Below are 18,216 nucleotides of genomic sequence, written 5' to 3'. Positions count from 1 at the left end.
AATCATTTTTCCCCTATCCTTCATACCCTTCCCAAAGGGTCGTGCCTGGAATGACCTTCTTGTTCAACGGCCTCTCCCAGACGGAGCATCTGCCCCGGCAGCAGTGACAAGTTAGTGGGAACCAGTGTTTTGTGAAGATTCACCATACCTTCATTGCTTTTGTACTCAGTGCCTCTATTTATAAAGCCCAGGATCACTAACTGCATTACTAACCTCTTTCTCAATCCTCCTGGCCATCTTCAACAATTTGTGTGAATTCATCCCATGTCCCTCTCCTTCTGCATGGCCTTTTGTAATTATACCCTTTATTTTATATTAAGTCACTTCGTTCTTCCACCCAAAGTGTATCACTTCACGCTTCGCTGCATTAAATTTCATCTGCTCCAAATCCTTTGCACTTACGGGCCAAATAATGCCATGTAGGAATGCAAAAATCACACAAAAATTAGATGCTAAATTGACTTCCATTTTTGTACAATGTCTGATCTTGCATTATGGAAGGAGCTTTGGCAACTTCCCAGTCAGGATTAATTCCACACACCACCCACCATAAATTTTGCGCATTTTTGGTAAACATTTTTGCTCATGAAGTGGTCACCACTGGGAACGGAAAAAAAATCACTCCTTCATGCCAGGCCTCAGTATCAAATAAGGCATCTAAGGCCTTAAAATCTTTCCTAAGAGCAGCATCCAGGATTGGACATACTACTCCAATAGCTGGGGACTAACCACTGATTTGTGAATGTTTAGCATAACTTCCTTGTTTTTGTACTCCATGATTTAATTTACTAAAGCCAAGGATTCTATGTATTTTTTACAGCTTTATCAACTTGTCCTGTCACTTTCAAAGATAATGAAACACCCATTTTTTGCTGTTCCTGCACCCCCCTTAAAATTGCACCACCTAGTTTATATTGCCTCCCCTAGTATTAAATTATCAAGTTCTTGCAAGTTTTCCAAAATTAAAGCCTTTGAAATGAATTTGGCAAATTCAACCCAGCTCCAAGTCAGTTTGAGTCCACACCATAATTTGATAGATTATGACAACCTCAAATTATTAAATTAAATTTACCTGATTTGTGTGGTCAGAGTTGTGATTGAGAAGTTTTTGTTCTCAGTGGAAGGCCTCAGTACCAGGCTTCCATTCTCAGGGTACCTTTCCAGCATGGCTTCAGCTTCATTCCGAGAAATTTTGTGGAAACACCTACAGAAACAGTAAAGGCGAGCCTTGAGTGCAGATCATTTACTTCAACCATACACAGGTAACATCTGCAACACTTCAAGGTGCATGGCCACAGAGTGGAGATGGGCTAGATCATAGAATCATACAGCACGGAAGGAGGCCATTCGGCTGATCTTGCCTGTGTCAGTTCTTTGTAAAAGCTGTCAAACTAGTCTCATTCCCCCACGAGTTCCCCATGGCTGAGCGTTTTTTTTCTTTTTCAAATTTGTATCCAATTTTCTTTCGTATGTTATTATTGAAACTTCTTCCACCCGCCAATTTTTCAGGCAGTGCATTCCAGGTCATAAGAAAGCTTGGTTTCAAAGGTACTTTCGATGGATGCACTGGTTTAGTAAATGTTTCAATGCATACATCATTAAAAATTCTTTACTTCAACAAAATGAACTTACATTACACGTAAATCAAGTTCTTGCAAGTTTTCCAAAATTAAAGCACAAAATTAAAGTCCTTGAAATGAATTGGGCAAACTCAACCCAGTTCCAAGTCAGTTTGAGTCCACACCATAATTTGATAGATAATGACAGCCTCAGTCAGGAACCACATGGATGGCTGGTGTGGTAAATGGAAATGGCACCTTAGCACAGTAGGAGGTGCACTTCCAAGGTTGAGCTATGTTGGGGCAGGATTAAGGGAGCTTTTGACACTATTTTTGAAACTGCAATATTTGAAACAAAAGCAGAAAACACTGGAGACAACCAACAAAGCTCCTTATCAGAACTCTAAATGAAGGGCCAGGCTTGAGGCATCAACATTTTCCTTGCTTCACATATTCTGTCTGACTTGACAACTGTTTCAAGCATTTTCAGTGTTTGGTTCAGGTTTCCAGCATCTGCAGGGGTTGGGGGAGGAGGGGTGTTTCCTGAGATATTTGATACAGAGGATGAAGGAGTGACTTTTTTTTCTGTTCCCAGTGGCGACCACTTCATGAGCAAAAATAATTACCAAAAACAAAAAATTCATGGCAGGTGATGTTAGGATTCAATCCTGACTGGGAACTTGCTAATCCTTGCCAAAGCTCTTTCCATAATGCAAGGTCAGACATTGCACAACAATGGAAGTCAATTTAGCATCTAACTTTTGTGTGATTTTTGCATTCCTGCATTGAAATGGCATTATTTGACCAGTAAGTGCAAAGGATTTGCAGCAGATGAAATATAATGCAGCGAAGCTTGAAGTGATACATTTTGGGAGGAAGAACGAAGCAACTTAATATGAAGTAAAGAGTATAATTACAAAAGACCATACAGAAGGAGAGGGACCTGGGTTGAATGCACACAAGTTGTTGAAGATGGCCAGGAGTGTTGAGAAAGAGGTTAATAAGGCATTTGGTGATCCCGAGCTTTATAAATAGAGGCACTAAGTACAAAAGTAAAGAGGGTATGGTGAACCTTCACAAAACACTGGTTCAGCCATTCCAGGCACCACACTTTGGGAAGGTTATGAAGGCATGGTGGTAAAAAAGATTTACAAGAATGATTCTAGGAATGATGGACATCAGTTATGAAGATAGATTAGAGAAGCTGGGGTTGTTCTCCTCAAAAAAAGAAGTTGAAAGGAGATTTGATAGAGGTGTTCAAAATCACAAGAGGTCTGGACAGAATTGATAGGGAGAAACTGTTCCCAATGACAGAAGAGTCGAGAATCAGAGACACCAATTTAAGGTGAAGGGCAAAAGAATAAAAAGCAACATGAGGAAAAATCTTTTTGCACAGTGGTTAGGAACTGAAGAGAAAAAATTTGCAGGCTGTGTAGCAAAGTTTGGGGAGTGAGACTGTATGAGTTTCTCCTGCAGTGAGCCACTTAAGGGCCTAGCCACTCCCTCCACAATTTTTCCCGCAGTGGGGATAGGCCATGCCAAGTGTGAAGCCTGGCAGCTTTCAGTACTCGAGCTGGTGGCAGCCAAGCAATGGGGTCCTCCTTTATGGACCCCCTGGATCCATCAAAGGCTCACCCAAGGTCTTTCCTCTCCCCCATGGCCTCCCACCCTGGGGAAATAGCTTCTTAGTAACAAAGCTCCTAAATCCTTTTATTGTCTTAAGCACCTCGATCGGATCACACCTCAACCTTCTAACTCAAGTAAGTACAAGCTAAGTTTATGAAAGCTGTTCACATAATTTAACCCTTTAAACCCCAGTATCAGTCTGGCGTATCAATTCTACATACGCTGGCATTGTGGTCAATACATCATCGTACACCTCTGGATCGGGCTTCTCCACCAAAAAACTCTGCAATTCTGGTCTCACCGAAGCAGTTGACTGACGTACTTTTTCTTGTTCAACGGCCTCTCCCAGACGGAGCATCTGCCCCGGCAGCAGTGACAAGTTAGTGGGAACCTCCAGCTGGTAAAAGTGTGCAAAGATAAGCTTATAAATCAAATTATTAACACAACATGCTGAACGGCTGGCTTCTGTGTTGTAAATTGCATAGGTTCTAGTTTTAAATCTAACATTTTTGCTTGATGAGGGTGAAGAATTATTCTGGACTCGAACTTGGAATTAGAGCTGAAATAGCTCACATTCTGCTAAGTTTCCATGTGCACCAGTTGCCCTCCACTACCTCACTTAAGTGGCAATATGATGGGCAAGCTATTTCATTTGGGGAGCATTATTACCAAGCCCAATCCTAGGAAGGGGGATGGGTGGGGATGAGGGATTGAGGAGGGGGCAAGGTGGTTGCTGTATAGTATTCCAGAACAGAAATTGCCCTTGTTAGGAATAGAGACAGTTTAAGTAAGTTATATTTGTGTTTGTGGATGTTGGGAATGAGTTTTAGCTTTAATGTTTAAGTATGATGTGAATTTCTGTATCTCTGTGTTAAAAAAGGTCAAACTGAGTTTGTTTCACTTTAAAAAGTACCTGCATTTCTAATAAGAGTTTGATCACTCTAGCAGCTAAGTTAAACAAACAAGGCCAGAGAAACTGGGCTGTTCAAGGGTTCAGAGGGGCACGTTCCTCCCAAACACAAAAAAAACAAAAAAACAGCAGTTTTGAGTTCAGTTTTGAAGACAGCTGCCAGGCAGAAGCAGCCTAGAAGGGGCAGATAGCCAGTCCCTAGCTAAAGTTGGTTGAAAGTAGCAGCCAGAGGCAGACTGGAGCAAAAGGGACAGATAATCTGTCCCAAGCTAAAGAAGTAAGTCCCCAAGAATCCAGGGGAGTGGAACAGGTGAAAATCCCAAGCAGACCTTCTAGTCAAAGAAAGGACAGGAATCTGGAAAAAGTCCTGTTAAGTGAAGTTAAAAGTGAGGGGCAGAAAGAAAGGCTCCAAGATTCAGATTTAAAGGGACAAAAGCTGCAGAAAGCAGATTTAAAGTAAGAACAGCTCATAAGAGGCAAGAAGGCCCAAAGAGATGGTTGAAGTTCTGTAACTCTTTGCTATGGGCATGTGAAGCAGTGGTGTACTGTTAATGGCAGTGAGAAAGAATGTGTGGAAGAGTATAAGATAGCTTTTGTAACTTGGTTATCCTTACAAATCTGTACATACCGGTAAAGGTATAGTTGTGGGTGAAGAAGTATTATAATATAGTTCATCTTTTCTTTTTTAATAAATGTTTTATTCTTTTATTAGAAGTTCATCCACTGACTTCTGTGACTCTGTTCAGTAGCCACTTTCCAAGTATCTAAACAAACAATCTGAAAGTTAGGATCTATCAAGCTGGGTTCCACTCTGGGATCAGGCGCGGCCAGGGTAACCTCAGCTGGGATCATAATACCCTTGATAAAATGATAAAACTTGCTAAAAAAAATCCTTCTCCTTTCAGAAGGGTTCTGCTTTGCCCATCGATTTTTGAGATAATGAATCCCTAAGCCAACATTCAATGCCAATGTACTTTGTTTCTCAATAGATAATAGTAGACAAATAGGCTGTGAACTGATTGGTGAAGAAGACTTGGAGAAGTCTATTCCTTGAAAAGACACAGATAGTCTGTCAGCTTTTGCTTCTGGGGGAGATTTGAGTCATCGAGCAAGAATAACAACAATTGTGTAACCTATAAGATTCACATACATCTGTATCCTCAAATGCATTCGGGGTGTTGTTTCAATTTCAGCTATTTGGATTTAATGAGTCTCTAAAAAATAAAAAAATTAGTCTTTGTAACTTGAGGAAACTTAGGAATTGAATGTTCCATGACATACATATAGCAGCTTACAATGTAATTCATGACAATAGTTGAATTGGGAGAATGAACATGACTGAAAAGCTAACAGGAACACAATTGTTTATCGTTCAATGCTTGCTAGGTATGAAACTTCTGCTGAACTTGGGTTATGTGTTCAATTTCGGCTTGAAGGGTCAAACTTACTTTTTCTTTGAAAACCAATGCAAGGTCTGAATGTGTAAGATGTGATCATGTGAACAGGTAGTTCTTAAATTTACTGTTCACTGTAAGTAAATGCCCCCCATGTGTATATGAGGTAGCATCACCTATAATGAGGAAAAGACTGTTTACACTTTGAATATGAGACATATGCAACTTTATCACATAACTACCTCTTCTATCAGACTAATAGGGACCAGAATGCCTCATCCACACGATGATGCTGCAGATAGTCAAAAGCGTTACTCCACTTTCGACTCACGCCATCCATGTGTCAGAAAGCTTGATCCTAACACTTGATGCCAAAAGCCAAAACAATCTATTCCTTAGAACTAGCATCCCTTATGTTAATGAAAAAGATTTCTAGTTCTATCGCATTTCTCACATACTCAAAACATCCCAAAGCACTTCACAACCAATTAAATAGTTTAAAATATAATCAATGTTGTAATCCAGGCCAACACAGCATCAAATTTGCACATGTAATGTTTCCACAAACAGCAATGAGATGAATGACCAGCTAATCAGTTTTTGTAATGATGTTTTCGGATTTTTCTTGTTGAAGGAGCAAAGCGTACTTCTCTGCTCTTCTTTGATTAGTGCCAAGGAATCTTTCATGTCCATTTGCACAGGAGGTTTATCGTTGTTTCTCACCCGGACTCTTCGGAAGTCCTGATCCATGCACGTGCAAAGTAATTGCCCAGGAAGTTTAAAAATCTGAAGGGCAGATTTGTACCACCTGGGCCCCTCTGAAAATGTCTTCAACGCTGACACTGGAGATATGGGCCTGTTCAGCGACACTCACCTGGATTCTTACCCTACTATTGCTCTGCACTATTCTGGTGTAGGTCAGTGATTGACAGCGGACCTCATCCCACCTGACTACCACCTCCGACCAACTATCCACACATCACTATTCACCCCAACCCAACTACCCATCCCCTCTAACCACCCAACCCCCGACCTGACTACCACCCCCAACCACCCATGCCCTGACCTGACTACCCATCTCCCACATCAACTACCCATCTCCCCAACTACCCAATCTACCTGACTAACCATACCCACAACCTGGTCCACCAACTACCTATCCCCTGGCTGCAAACACCCCCCAACCCACGCACACTCCCCACTCACTCACTCCCTACCCCAGCAGCCAGCCACTCACCCAACCCCTCACCCATGCCTTCACTAACCCACCCACTCACTCACTACCTCACCCACTCACTAACCTACCCTCTCACTAACCAACCTCACCCTCCCTATCAACTCACAAACCAACTAAGCCCACTAAAATTTCTAAGAGTTTTAAAAACATACCTGAACACAGCAGTTGGCATCATAAACATTGGCCTTGGCCTCTCCACCGCTCCTCTTCACCATTGTTCCCTGTGGATGGCTGTGCCGAGGGATCACCGGTGATTGACCCAGCTGATTTGAAGATCTGGCCCATCAATTTTTATCTTATTTTATTAATTCAAAATTTATTTTATTACTTTAATTATTATTATCCCAAACAAGATGGTCGTCAACCAGCAAAAGTATACTATCAGTAGGCCTACAAATTGATAACCCTCTACTTGAGGTCACTTTGGAAATAACTAACAGAGACCATATTGAGGGCAAGTGAGATAGAGAAACTGCAGGCTTCCCCTAAACTCAGAGTTATAGCCATAATATTCATTTAATGTAAACCTGTCCAGGAAGGAGAGTGCTGCTTTTTAATCTTTTTTTGTTATATCTCCAGTAACTGATGAGTGTTCTTCTTTTGGCTTGATCCTAGCAGACTGTAACTTGCTGCTGCTTTAGCTGACGAACTTAGTAACTAATTAGCTAATCGAATAAATAAATAAGATTTGATAGACTGGCAGAGCTGACAGTGTGCTGTGACTGCAACGTGAAGGAATCTTTGGAATGCATTGGAGGGAGGGTTCAGGGGATTACCACTGAACAGAAACTGAGCTGGGCTAGCCATATAAAAATACTATGGCAACAAAAGCAGGTCAGAGGCTGGGATTTCTGCAGCCAGTAAATCATCTCCTGACTCCACAAAGTTAGTCTCATTTACAAGGCACAAGTCAGGAGAGTGATGGAATACTCTCCACTTGCCTGGATGAGTGCAGTTCCAACAACGTACAAGAGGCTCGACCATCCAGGATTAAGCAGTCTGCTTGATGGCACCCCACCCACCACCTTAAACATCACTCCTTCCAACACCAACGCACTGTGGCAGCAGTGCGTACTATCTACAAGATGCACTGCAGCAACTCACCAAGGCTCCTATGATAGCATCTTCTAAACCTGTGGCCTCTACCACCTAGAAGGACAAGGGTAACAGATGCATGCGAACACCAAAACCTGGATGTTCTCCTCCAAGCCACACAGCATCCTGACTTGGAACTATATCGCCGTTCCTTCACTGTCACTGGGTCAAAATCCTAGAGGCACCTTGCTAATAAAATATTTTAATTTAAGGTTTTTAAAATCTCTAAAGGTCTTGGTGGACTCATTCCTTCTGAATTCAGTGCACACATCTTTAATAAATACTAAGTGCAAAACTGATGTGAAAGCATGATCATGTTTCCCTTGTCGATTTGGTCCGCTTGCACACATCTTTTTTTATATTCATTCACGGGATGTGGGCTTCACTGGCTGGGCCAGCATTTATTGCCCATCCCTAATTACCCTTGAGAAGGTGGTGGTGAGCTGCCTTCTTGAACTGCTGCAGTCCACATGGTGTAGGTACACCCACAGTGCTGTTAGGAACAGAGTTCCAGGATTTTGACCCAGCGACAGTGAAGGAACAGCATTATATTTCCAAGTCAGGATGATGAGTGACTTGGAGGGGGGCTTGTAGGTGGTGGTGTTCCCATCTATCTGCTGCCCTTGTCCTTTTAGATGATAGTGGTCATAGGTTTGGAAGATGCTGTCAACGGAGCCTTGGTGAATTTCTGCAGTGTATCTTGTAGATGGTACACACTGCTGCCACTGTGTGCTGGTGGTGGAGGGAGTGAACATTTGTGGGTGTGGTGCCAATCAAGTGGGCTGCTTTGTCCTGGATGGTGTCAAGCTTCTTGAGTGTTGTTGGAGCTGCACTCATCCAGGCAAGTGGAAAATATTCCATCACACTCCTGATTTGCGCCTTGTTGATGGTGGACAGGCTTTGGGGAGTTAGGAATTGAGTTACTCGAAGCAGCATTCCTAGCCTTTGACTTGCTCTTGTAGCCAGAGTATTTATATGGCTGGTCTAGTTCAGTTTCTGGTCAATGGTAACCCCCAGGATGTTGATAGTGGGGGATTCAGTGATGGTAATGCCATTGAATGTCAAGGGGCAATGGTTAGATTCTCTCTTTTGGAGATGGTCATTGCCTGACACTTGTGTGGTGCAAATGTTATTTGCCACTTGTCAGCCCATACCTGGTTATTGTCCAGGTCTTGCTGCATTTAGGCATTGACTGCTTCAGTATCTGAGGAGTCGCGAATGGTGCTGAGCATTGTGCAATAATCAGCGAATATCCCCGCATGTGACCTTATGATGGAAGGAAGGTCATTGATGAAGCAGTTGAAGATGGTTTGGCCGAGGACACTACCTTGAGGAACTCCTGCAGTGATGTTCTGAAGCTGCGACGATGGACCTCCAAGAACCACAATCATCTTCCTTTCTGCTAGGTATGGCTCCAGCCAGCGGAGAATTTTCCCCTGATTCCCATTGACTCCAGTTTCATTAGGGCCACTTGATGCCACACTGGGTTAAAATGCAGCCTTGATATCAAAGGCAGTCACTCTCACCTCACCTCGGGAGTTCAGCTCTTTTGTCTATGTTTGAACCAAGGCTTTAATGAGGTCTGGAGCTGAGTGGCCATGACAGAACCCAAACTGGGCATCAATGAGTAGGTTATTACTAAGCAAGTGCCATTTGATAGCACTGTTGATGACCAATTGCATTACTTTACTGATGATCAAGAGTAGACTGATGGCGCTCTAATTGGCCGGGTTGGATTTGTCCTGCTTTATGTGCACAGGACATACCTAGGCAATTTTGCACATAGCTGGGTGGATGCCAGTGTTGTAGCTGTACTGAAACAGCTTGGCTCAGGGCGTGGCAAGTTCTGGAGTACAGGTCTTCAGTACTATTGCCAGGATATTGTCAGGGCCCATAACCTTTACAGTATCTAGTGCCTTCAGCCATTTCTTGATATCACGTAGAGTGAATCAAATTGGCTGAAGACTGGCATCTGACAAGCTGGGAACCTCCAGAGGAGGCTGAGATGGATCATCCACTTGGCACTTCCAGCTGAAGATTGTAGCAAATGCTTCAGCCTTATCATTTGCACTGATGTGCTGGGCTTCCCCATCATTGAGATTGGGGATATTTGTGGAGCCTCCTCCTCCTGTGAGTTGTTTAATTGCCCATCACCATTCATGACTGGATGTGGCAGGACTGCAGAGCTTAGATCTGATCCCTTGGTTGTGGGATCGCTAAGCTCTGTCTATCGCTTACTGCTTATGTTGTTTGGCATGCAAGTAGTTATAGCTTCACCAGGTTAACACCTCATTTTTAGATGTGCCTGTTGCTCCTCATGGCCTGCCCTCCTGCACTCTTCATTGAACCAGGGTTGATCCCCTGGCTTGATGGTAATGGCAGGGTTGGGGATATGCTGGGCCATGAGATTACAGATTGTGTTTGAGTACGATTCTGCTGCTGCTGATAGTCCACAGTACCTCAAGGATGCCCAGTCTTGAGTTGCTAGATCTGTTCAAAATCTATCCCATTTAGCACAGTGTTAGTGCCACACAACATGATTGAGGGTATTCTCAATGTGAAAGTGGGACTTCCACTCCACAAAGACTGTGCGGTGGTCACTCCTACCGATACTGTCATGGACAGATGCATCTGTGGCAGGCAGGTTGCTGAGGATGAGGTCAAGTATGTTTTTCCTTCTTGTTGGTTCTCTCACCATCTGCCACACACCCAGTCTAACAGCTATATCATTTAAGACTCAGTAATTGTGCTACTGAGCCATTCTTGGTGATGTACATCGAAATCCCCCACCCAGAGTATATTCTGTGCCATTGCCACCCTCAGTGCTTCTTTCAAGTGATGTTCAACATGGAGGAGCACTGATTCATCAGCTGAGGGAGGGCGGTACATGGTAATCAGCAGGAGGTTTCCTTGCCCATGTTTGACCTGATGCCATGAAACTTCCTGGGGTCCAGAATTGATGTTAAGGATTCTCAGGGCAACTCCTTCCCAGCTGTATACCTCTGTGCCACCACCTCTGCTGGGTCTGTCCTCTTGTTGGGACAGGACATACCCAGGGATGGTGATGGTTTTGGCTGGGACATTATCTGTGAGATATGATTCCATGAGGACACATCATCTGCCATGTCATAACAGGAAGCACAGTCTCAGAATAAGGAGCTGATCATTTAGGACTGACATAAGGAGAAATTCCTTCACTAAAAGGGTTTGGATATATTTAAGGCTGAGGTAGGCAGATCTTTAATCTCTCAGGGAATCAAGGATCTGGGGAGCGGGTGGGAAATTGGTGTTGAAACCAAAGATCAGGCATGATCATATTGAATGGAGGAGCAGTATGGTCTACTCCTCCCTATTACTTTTGTTCAACAGGCATGCCTTAACTTCAGTTACCATGCAAAGATAATGTAGACCATGACAAGCTATTTCACCTTGTCTAGAACAGCAGAACCAGAGGACATGATCTGCACTTGAAGGGGGATAAATTAAAACTAATCTGCAGAAACAGTATTTCAGTGATGGGTGCTCAATCTACTGAACAGTTCCCCCAGGGAATGGTGAAAGCAGTTCACATTGATTCATTCAAACATAAATTATATAGATTTATTTCAGAAAATAACATTTTGGGACACTGTGTATGAGTAATTTGATACATGACGTGGGAAATGTAGCATGATTGGAATGTAATATGAAGGAACAGATGGCTTTGGGCTTATGGGACAGAATTTTAGGTTCTGCAGTTGGGCTTGTGCCCAACCAGATTGGGCATAAAATTGTGTGAGAAGATGTCAGGCAAGCATCCCGACGTGCAAAGGTTAGAAGCCCGCCCGCCAACAATTAAGAGGGCAATTAAGCCCATTAACGGCGCAATTATCTCTGACTTTTCATGGCTCGTCCAATCTTATGGTTGGCAGACGGGCGAATCGGCCAGGCAGGCTTTGCATTTTTCGACAAACCTCATCCAAGGGAGGGATGAAATTTCCATTATGAAATAAAATAAAAATAATTATCTGTGGACAGCATTTTTATTAGATATATTTTCATGTGCTTGATTGTGATGCATGGACATTTTTTTTTGCAGGTTTTTACACCTTTATTTGATTATTTTTAGGTCTGCAGCTCGCTGAGGCAGCTGTCTGCCTTCAGGGTGCAAGAAAGCAGTGCTCACCTGCACCTGTGCAAATGTCATCACCCGCCCTCTTCCCGCCCCCAACCCCGGCAGTGCTGCGCTTCTCAGTTCGTGTTTTGCGCTGGCAGGCCGTTAATTGGCCAGCCAGTGGGAAATCGTGGTCGAAGGGGCCAACCGTGGTCGGGGGGCCATTTCCTGGCCAATCCCAGGCCCACCGTTCACATGCGCCTGTCAAAGGTAAAATTCAGGCCATGATTTCCCAAGTTTTCAACCATTGGATTTTCCTCACTTCATGTCTGGTTCTATTGTAAACTAATTGATAGAGATTGATTGTTAAGGTTAGTCAACAACTCCATTATCATATCATGCAACTACCAGGACGGCTGAAGACAAACTCATTTAAAACAAGTACACAATGCTGGATAACGTAAGAGTCAATTTCCCTTTGCAGGACAGATACCTATGATACACCATCGCATTTAAGCACAGCTAATTACAACGCGGCATCTAATAGTGACATTTGAAGATTTTACACTCACCTTTCAGAACGTTCCCGACTCCTCAGCAGACTTCCCCCAGTGGTCATGAACTTTCCAAGGAGGTGTTTTTTTTGGGCTTTCAAAACTCACAAAATAGTGTGTGGGAGGAAAATACAACTTTCCCTATGGTCTTCACAATGGGGACGGTGACCTCGGAATAGCTACACGTGCCTTTTGCACCTGAGGCCTTCCTAACCCACCAAAAGGTCACTTGAAAATGGTATGGAGTCAGGAAAACTCAGGAAAATTGTTTCTCCAGCAAAAAGAAACAAGTTCAACCTTTCACTGCCCAATCTGCACCTTTATTGGGAGACAAAAATTCAGCCCAAAGTGTAGCTTTATACAACTTGTTAGGGGTTAAATAAGTCACTAATGAGGCTCTTAAACCAACTACCAATCTATATTAATTATCTTTGATAAAAATAACAACTTGTGATTTTTGTACCAAATTTCTTGATCTTTAAGAGCTTGTCCCTGATAGATCACTGTGAGGCTGGCATTACTGAAGGTAGATCCATGGCACAATGCCTACAGGGGAGGTAATGAGACTGGGGAGGCTGCAGTGGCAGTGGCCCAGGCTCTATTTGTGGAGCCTGAAATGGTACTCCCTTTCTTTCCCAGTCCCACAAAGAAAAAGAAACTGATCTTTAGGATCCTCTTCAGCCAGGCTGTCAGCTGATACTAACCAGAAACTGTACAGGTCCACACTGCTAAGTTCAGCCCAAAAATGACAGCTGCCCTATGTACACCGTTGGACCCCTATTAACAATTTAAATGGGCCTACCACCTGACCTAGGAACCACTCCAAATGCCCGGAAGGCACTGATGTGGGAATGCATTGGGAAACCAATTTCACAGCGCTATTGTCCCCTGTTTCTGCTGCATTAACAACCTGAAAATTTAGCCCCAATAGAGTAGACCTCAATAGTAACATCAACAGGAATTTCAAGCTATAGTCCACTCATGGTATCAGCATTCAACACTAGACCTTTAAGGGTCCCAGAAGGCTAACAATTCATTGGTAAACCTTATTCTTGTAAAGCATTTTTATTGCCTAGCGAATATCATTCTAATAATATTGGATTGCCAACGTTTAATACAGGAATATGTTATAAAAGCTAAATTCATACCTGAGAGACCACAATAATGTAACCTTTCCATTCTTCTCTGGCTTCAACACTTTCGGCCTGGAGATAATATGAAAGGAAAATCACGTTACCTGTATATCATTACAGAGTAGATAGTGCAAAGCAGATAACAAGTGTTGTTAGATGCTTAGTTACACTGCATTGTGTTGTAGTAGTTAAAGGCGTACAATTCCACTTGAAACCATGTATGTTCTGCTTGTGCACCATTATCACCATTACCTTTTCACCAATATCATGCTACCATGAAAAAAACTAAATGGTAACGTCAACCTATAATGGCAAACAGCAGAAACTGTCGGGCATGAGCTCCAAACAGAAATGTACTCTCAGGAGTGGCAAAAGAAGCTGAGATTGTGCTCCTTAGAGTAGAGAAGGTTAAAAGGAGATTTAGTAGAGGTGTTTAAAGTTATGGGGGATCTTGATAAAGTAAGAGAAACCAGTTCGGGAAGGTAACTAACCAGAAAACACAGATTTAAAACAATTGGCAAAAGAAGCAGAGGGGAGATAAGAAGGATTTTTTTACACAATTTTTTATGATCTGGAATGCACTGTTGAAAAGCTGGTGAAAGTCAGTAGTAACCCACAAAAGCAAGTTAGGTATTAATGTGAAAGAAAATATTTGCAGGATTATGCAAAACAGCAGGGAATGGGAAAAGTAGGTAGCTCTTTCAAATAGTTGGCACAGGCATGATGGGGCAAATGGTCTCTTTCTGTAGAAGGTTCTATATGGGCAATTTTAACACTCAAGACTGGGTGGGTTTGGGGCACTTGGGAGGTAAAATTATTTTAAATCTCAAAACTCCCAGCAGGATCTCTGACATCTCGCCGCACACCACCCTGCCAAGCTCCAACTTGCCCCAACTGTAGCAGGAAACCTGCTACTTAAAAATTTTAAAATGGCTGCTATTAATTTCAGTAGGATGTCTGGAGAAACCACACTTCCTGGTTTTAATATCTGACTCTCTGTTCACAGTCCAGAGTAAACCTCAGGGCCTCCGATTCCATGCGCCAAGTCTTCCAAGGAGTGGCAATCACCATTGGATTGCCACTCTGCTCCTATTTACCTACCTTGCACTGGAGCTCCATATTTCTCGCATGGACTTCCAAACCAGGCCTCCTGAGAAATGTGGAGCGTACTGGTTCCCAAAGCCCTTCCCTTGTAGTGTCGGGGAAAGCCAAGCTACACCCCCTTTTTACAGCGCTAGCTGCCATATTCCAGTAAGTTTAAATGTCCCAGCCACTTTGAGAAGCTACAGAAAAAAGGTAAGTGGGTGAGGGGGTAGGGTGGGTCAGCGAGGTGGTGGGTAGCCAGGGGTTAGGGAGTTTGGTTGGGAGGTGTGGGGTTAGTTGGAGGGTAGGGGTTTAGTCAATGGGAGGTGTCAAGGGGTAGTCGGGGGGGGGGGGGGGGTTGATTTAGTTGGCATGTCGGGGGTAGGGTGGTTTAATGCGGGCTGGGGTGTCGGGCCATTTAGTTGGGGGGGGTTTAATCTGGGGGTCAGGGGTTTAGTCAGGGGCTGGAAGGCAGTTGGAGATGTGGGGGGGCGGTTCAGTTGAGGTGTTGGGGTAGTCAGTAGTTTCGTTACCTGGGAGTTAGAACTGGTTTTAATCTTTCTAACTTTTCCTGGGTAACTATTTTGCTAAGTGAGTCATCCGAAGTCTCCGACTCTAACTCAGAGTTTCAGAGGGTTCCAGCAGAAGTTGAAACTTCTCAAGAAATTCCCACGTAGTCAGTGTGTGGGGACTTCAAGGGATCCCCCAGTGCATCTCCCAGGATACCTCCGGGCTACGACCATCCAAGAATCTGAGGATCTAGGCTCATGATTCTCAGATGCTAATACTTTTCTGTAACCTCAGGCCATCTAGAAGGCCATGTTCCCAGCAGATGGCTCATTGGAAATTATGGATGCACAGCCCATTATTTTCAATCCATTGATATCAAACAAATGGGAATTTACATATAATGTTCCCTTTGTCCATTATTTTAGCAACAGAGTTAACTCATTTAAAATAAATGTCTGTAATGAAACAACAGAACAAAGAATCCCAAATGAATGGGTTCAAAATTCATGTACTACAAATAGCAATTTTTTAGGCCTAGATCAGAATCCTAATTAGGGTACCTTCAGCATCACTTTCTCATTGGCTAGCTGCAGTCGGAAGTTAGCTGCCTGGGATTCTTTATCTACGCTGCTGCAATCTTCTATCGATACAAAATGCTGGAGATCCAATTTTTCTGTGTACTGAAAAGAATGGTAAACAGTTATCAGGGGGGATCACCAAGTACAGAATGATAGCACTATTGGGACCTAGTTGTTTCCAATAAAGAACCAGAGTCCAAGAACTGTTTGTTATTTCTGTGTTTTTTTTAAAACTTTGCTTTTAATATTCATTGTGAGCAGAGAGTTATTACAGATGTCAGCAGCGTAGTGGAAAAGTGTGGAACCTGAGAAATGATAAACTCTTTGAATATGGAAAGAAAGTAAGAACTTGCATTTATCTCACAAAAAATGCTGGAAAATCTCAGCAGGTCTGACAGGATCTGTGGAGAGAGGAAGACAAAAGAGTTAACATTTTGAGTCCATGTGACTCTTCTCCAGAGCTAAAGGGAAGTAGAAATGTGGTGAAATTATTTGATGGTCTTGGGCCAGGGATTCCCAGGTGTCGGTGGGTTGCACTTCTTCAGGGAGGCTTTGAGGGTATCTTTAAAGCCCTTCCTCTGTCCTCCTGGAGCTCACTTGTCATGTCAAAACTCTGAGAAGAGTGCTTGTTTCGGGAGTCTCTTGTCAGGCATGAAGACGAAGTGACCCATCCAGCAGAGCTGATTGAGTGTGGTCAATGTCTTGATGCTGGAGACGTTGGCCTGCGTGAGAACACTGGCATTGATGCGTCTATACTGCCAATGGATTTTCAGGATCTTGCGGATGCAGCGCTGGTGGTACTTCTCCAGAGTTTTGAGGTGCCTGCTGTACATAGTCCACATCTCTGAGCCAAAAATGAGGGTGGGTATCACTGCTGCTCTGTAGACCATGAGCTTGGTGCCGGGTTTGAGGTCCTGGTCTTCAAAAACTCTCTTCCTCAGACAGCCAAAGGCTGTGCTGGTGCACTGAAGGTGGTGTTGAACCTCATTGTTGATGTCTGCGATTTGCAAGAACACTCGTCCCAGCACAATTCAGGTGCAGACCGTCCCAACAGTACAACACCCACTTTCCCCAATACAGGTGCCAATGCCCCATGAACTGGAACCCACTTGTCCCACACACATTCATCTCTCTAATCTTATTTGCCCTATGCCACTTTTCACATGGCTCAGGTAATAATCCAGAGATTAATGCCCTTGAGGTTCTGCTTCTTAATTTGGTACCTAGCTTCTCATACTGACTACGCAGAACCTCCTTCCTTGTCCTACCTATGTTGTTGGTATCTACATGGATCACAATGATTAGTTCCTCCTGCTTCCACTGCAAGTTCCTCTCCAGCCCTGAGAAGATGTCCCGAATCCTGGCACCGGGCAGGCAACACAGCTTTCTGGACTCTCATTTTTTGCTGCAGAGAACTGTGTCAATCCCCCTCACTATATTGTACCCTATTATCAATACATTCCTGAATGCTCCCCCAGCTGGAGTGACTTCCTGTGCCATGGTGCAATAGCCAGTCTACTCATCCGCCTAACAGACCTAGCTTTTGTGTAGACAGGTTTTGAGCATCTCAAACCTGTTAGACAATTGCAAAGTCTGAGGCTCTTCCAATACTGTGTGCTTGGTCCCATTTTCTGCCTCACTCACGGTTCTCCTATCCCTCACTGCTGACCACAATCGATGGCCCTATTCTAAGAGGCATGACCATCTTCTGGAATAAAGTGCCCAGGTATTTTTCCCTCCCCCTTATGTTGCACAGTGTCTGCTGTTCAGCTTCCAGGTCAATAATCCTGATTTGGTATTTCCCTAGCTGCTTACACTTTCTGAAGATGTGTTTGTCCTAGATTGCCTTGGCGTCCAAAAGCTCCTTTCACCGCTGCAACATAACACCTGTCCCGCCATTGTTACTTATGTTGCTTAGCTAACTTAATTTAATTATTCACTTAATTAACTTAGAATAATTCCTATCTATACCACACCTCTTTCCCTCGTGCACCGAATGCCCACATGAACCTAATTCGCTACTCACTGAGTCTCTGTCTCACTCCAGCATAGTCATCTGTCCTCTCTGTCTTCCCTACTGATCCATGGACCCCATGGACTTTTAAAAGTGGCGGATGGGACCTGGGTGTGGAAGCCCCCAATTTTGACAGGCCCAACTTCTGATGGCAGTGGGGCGCGGGGGCATGATTCACACAGGTGGGAAGCCTGAACTCAACAGAGCCTTTTGACCTTCATGCTGAATTTAAATGGGTCCCATTTTGGCTGCTCCAAGATCCTTAACCCACAGTGTGGGAGCCACAAATTGATGGAGTAGATCTAAACACTCCTGAAGGTTGTATAGGGTCTGTTTGAGTGTCATGATGTGAAGTTTTTTCAATCTTCCACTCTTTCAACGTGAAAAAACAATACTTAAGCCATCAGTGAGGATAAAAATGAAAACATCA

General features: G+C 43.6%; 1 protein-coding gene across 4 annotated transcripts in view; it reads right to left on the bottom strand.

The window, feature by feature from the left end:
- LOC121277360 (signal-transducing adaptor protein 1-like) overlaps positions 1 to 18,216 on the bottom strand; it is a 60,461-nt gene that overhangs the window by 24,420 nt on the left and 17,825 nt on the right. For 2 of the 4 annotated variants that reach the window (XM_041186737.1, XM_041186738.1), the window contains exons 3-6: positions 15,755 to 15,874; positions 13,617 to 13,673; positions 3,407 to 3,582; positions 1,073 to 1,204 (exon numbers count right to left, since the gene is read on the bottom strand). In XM_041186737.1, coding sequence (XP_041042671.1) covers positions 1,073 to 1,204; positions 3,407 to 3,582; positions 13,617 to 13,673; positions 15,755 to 15,874 — 485 coding nt within the window. The remainder of the gene's footprint in view (positions 1 to 1,072; positions 1,205 to 3,406; positions 3,583 to 13,616; positions 13,674 to 15,754; positions 15,875 to 18,216) is intronic. The other 2 variants (XM_041186740.1, XM_041186739.1) reach the window with 2 other exon arrangements.

The sequence above is a fragment of the Carcharodon carcharias genome, chromosome 4, assembly GCF_017639515.1.
Source record: "Carcharodon carcharias isolate sCarCar2 chromosome 4, sCarCar2.pri, whole genome shotgun sequence".
Lineage (NCBI taxonomy): Eukaryota > Metazoa > Chordata > Chondrichthyes > Lamniformes > Lamnidae > Carcharodon > Carcharodon carcharias.
Note: the sequence above shows the minus strand (reverse complement) of the source record. Positions and strands in the feature narration are given on the sequence as shown.